General features: G+C 37.0%; 1 protein-coding gene across 1 annotated transcript; it reads right to left on the reverse strand.

The window, feature by feature from the left end:
• Nucleotides 1-535: 535 nt before the first annotated feature.
• LOC150030078 (uncharacterized) lies at nt 536-3,310 on the reverse strand. The gene is made up of 5 exons (XM_090310092.1): nt 3,115-3,310; nt 2,772-3,063; nt 2,424-2,579; nt 1,843-2,170; nt 536-1,093 (listed from the first exon to the last, which is right to left on the reverse strand). The coding sequence occupies exons 1-5, from the start codon at nt 3,308-3,310 to the stop codon at nt 536-538; spliced, it is 1,530 nt and encodes a 509-aa protein (XP_090166218.1).
• Between the last annotated feature and the right edge of the window lie 266 nt (nt 3,311-3,576).

Genomic DNA, 3,576 nt, shown 5'->3' on the forward strand with positions numbered 1-3,576 from the left:
AACACCAAGAGTTTTTACGTGGTTCGGCCAAAAGAAAGCCTACGTCCACGGAGAAGCTGATGATTTCTGATCGGGGAGTTACAACAAGAACTTACAAGATAAGTAGTTAGCTATCTTGATCTCTCAAATTTTCTTTTTCACTCTCTTACATGTTCAAGAAATTATAGATGTATATAAAGACAACTTGTATAACTAATTTCTAACAACCTTGAAGTTTTTTTTTTCATCACTTGTAATAACAATCTCCACCTTGAAAGAAAACTTCAAGTGTTTTTTCAACTTCTTTGTACTGAATCTCTTCTTCTTTTAACCTTTGTCTCTCAACTCAAACCCTACAATATCGAGGAATTTCTTAAGTTTGAGTTGAGTGACAGTCTTTGTCAACATATCAGAGGCATTCTCTAATGTATGAACTTTCAACACTTTTATTTGTTTTGCTTCAATCTGTTCTCGAATGAAATGATATTTAACATCTATATGTTGTGTTCTGTTGTGATACTGTGTATGCTTTGTCACAAATTTTTTTTACTGTATTCTATTTGATCCCGAAATCACTTAGAAGACCCTTCAGCCATAAACCCTCTTTTACTGCTTCTGAAAGAGCAATAAACTCTCTCTCAGTAGTAGAAAGGGCTACTATTGATTGCAATGTAGCCTTCCGGCTTAGAACACACCTTCCATATAGGAAGATATAGCCTGATAAGGATCTTCTCTTGTCTAGGTCTCCAGCATAGTCAGAGTCAACATACCCAATTAGTTTTGGTTCTCTGTTTGGAAGCTGTTGATACATTAGTTTAGCACTTGTAGTGCCTTTAAGGTATCTCATTATCCACTTAGTTGCCTCCCAGTGCCTCTTACCCGGATTAGCCATATATCTACTTACCAGACTAGTAGCATAAGCAATATCTAGCCTTGTAGACACCATTAGATACATTAGGCTTCCTACAACTTGGGAATAGGGGATAGTTGACATTACCTTCTGATATTCAATGTCAGATTCTTTAGGTGAATTCTCTGCTGAGAGTTTGAAATGATTAGCAATAGGAGTACAAACTGATTTAGCCTCTGTCATATGATATTCTTTAAGAAATTTCTGACAATATTGTGACTGATCAATGTTGAGAATGTTTGATTTTTTGTTTTTAATTATATCAATGCCAAGTATTCTCTTTGCATTTCCCACGTCTTTTCAAATTCTGACTTGAGTAGATCTTTGACTTTATTTAATTCTTGCATAGTTGCTCCTGATAATAGTATGTCATCCACATAGAGTAACAAATACATAGGATGAGTGTAGGTATCAGTGTTTATGTAAACACAGCTGTCATAGGAACTCTTATTAAAGCCATTCTTCTGCATAAAGTCACTGAATCTCCTATTCCAGCACTTAGGGGACCGTTTAAAGGCCATAGATAGACCTTTTAAGTAGGAAAACATGGTCTTCTTTCCCTCTGACATCATACCCCTTAGGTTGGCTCATGTAGATAACTTCTTCTAGGAAGCCATGTAGAAAAGCTATTTTAACATCAAGTTGCTCCAGCTCTAGATTATTCTGAGCCACAATAGACAATAATAGTTTGATAGAAGTTTGCTTGACCACTAGAGAAAATATCTCATTGAAATAAACACCTGGTCTTTGAGTAAAACCCTTAGCTACCAACCTAGCTTTATATCTAGGTCCTTGATCATTAGGGAATCCCTCTTTCAATTTACACACCCATTTGGATACAATTGGTTTGCAACCTTTGGCAAATGTGTCAACTCCCAAGTGTTATTTCTAACTAGTGAATCAACTTCTTCATTCATTGCTTCTATCCACAACTTAGCTTTAGGACAACTCACTGCTTCTTCAAAAGTTGAGGGTTCTGCATCATTATATAAATTTGAAGCATTTAGAGCTAAGTAGTCATCATATCTTGAAGGTGGCACAATAGTTCTTCTTTTCCTATCTCTAGTTAGGCTGTACCCCCTCAAATCTGGTTCTTCTTGCTCTGGATCAGAAATGGCATCTTCTACTTCTTCTTCAAGATGAAGTAGTTGATCAAAAGATGATTCTGAGCTTGAAGGATCAGAGCTAGGGTTGAGAAATTGCGACACCTCAATTTTATCATTCTTCATGTAAGGTGCTGTAACATTAGATGTAGATCCTTGCATAAACATCTCATCCTCCCTAAAACAACATCTCTACTTGTAATACATCTCTTCTTTGTAGGGTGCCACATTTTAAACCCCTTTACTCCTTCTGTGAAACCCAAAAACATATATTTCACAGCTCGGGTGGCTAATTTTTCCTTGTTTTGATGGACAAAACCAGTGCAACCAAACACCCTTAGATTATTTAGACTAGGAGGTTGTTTGGTCCACCTTTCTTCAGGAGTTAGAAGGTTAAGAGATGCATGAGGGCATCTATTTAGGGTATAGACAGTATATGAAGCTGCTTCAGCCCAAATTTTTCAGGAAGTATTGCATCTGACAGTAGGCTTCTTACTCTTTCCATAATAGTTCTATTCAATCTTTCTGCCACCTCATTTTGCTCAGATGTATACCTAACAGTCTTGTGTCTAGTAATACCATGCTGTCTACAAAAAACATTAAACTCTTATGCACAGTACTCAAGCCCATTGACAGTTCGTAGACACTTAATTTGACTGTTAGACAATTTTTCAACCATAATCTTCCATTCTTTGAACTTATCAAATACTAAGTCCTTAGATTTAAGGAAATATATCCAACATTTTCTAGAATAATCATCCACAAAGGTTAAGAATTACCTGGCTCTACTTAAGGATTGGAAAGGTGAGGGAGCCCATAGGTCCGAATGAACATAGTCAAGGATGGCCTTGGTTGTATGCTGAGCCTTTACAGAACTCTGACTCGTAGCCTTGCCTATCACACAGTGTTCACAGAAGTATAAGCTTTGATGAATTCCCTTAGGTAGAATTCCCTGATTAGCAAGAGCTTGTAGACCTTTGGCACTCATGTGTGAGGGTATTTTGTGCCAAAGATCTCCTTCAGTAGGCTGCTTCTGAATTACAACCAAAGCTGAATGCATTTTCTGAACTCCTTAAACAACATAGACACCATTAATATTGACCCCTCTGAGAATAGGCTTACTATTTTTCAAAACTTCACAGTAGCCTTCCTTTCCTCTGTATTCACAGCCAATAGAATCAAGCATGCCTAGTGAAATCAGATTTCTCTTCAACTTAGGCTCATTTCTGACATTTCTCAATAGTTTGACTGATCCATCTTCAAGTTTGAGTGATACAGAACCAATACCAACCATTGGACATGAGTTATTATTACCCATGTAGACAGAGCCTCCATCCAACTCTCTATATGTGCTGAACTAGTCTTTGTGAGGTGTCATATGAAAAGAACACCCTGAGTCTAGAACCCAATCTAGGTTCTTATTAGATTCTTCATCTGCCTTCCAATTTGATGAAGCTAAAGCATCTGAATAGAAATAAGTATCCTCACAAACCGAGGCTTCACCTGATTGATTTTATTGGACTTTTTGTTGAGGTTGTGGTTGCTTGTTCTTCTGCTCATTTTTCCACTTTAATGTTCTGAAAT

This window comes from Benincasa hispida, unplaced genomic scaffold (assembly GCF_027475165.1).
Source record: "Benincasa hispida cultivar pf3 unplaced genomic scaffold, pf3_genome.v1.1 HicScf604, whole genome shotgun sequence".
Classification (NCBI taxonomy): domain Eukaryota; kingdom Viridiplantae; phylum Streptophyta; class Magnoliopsida; order Cucurbitales; family Cucurbitaceae; genus Benincasa; species Benincasa hispida.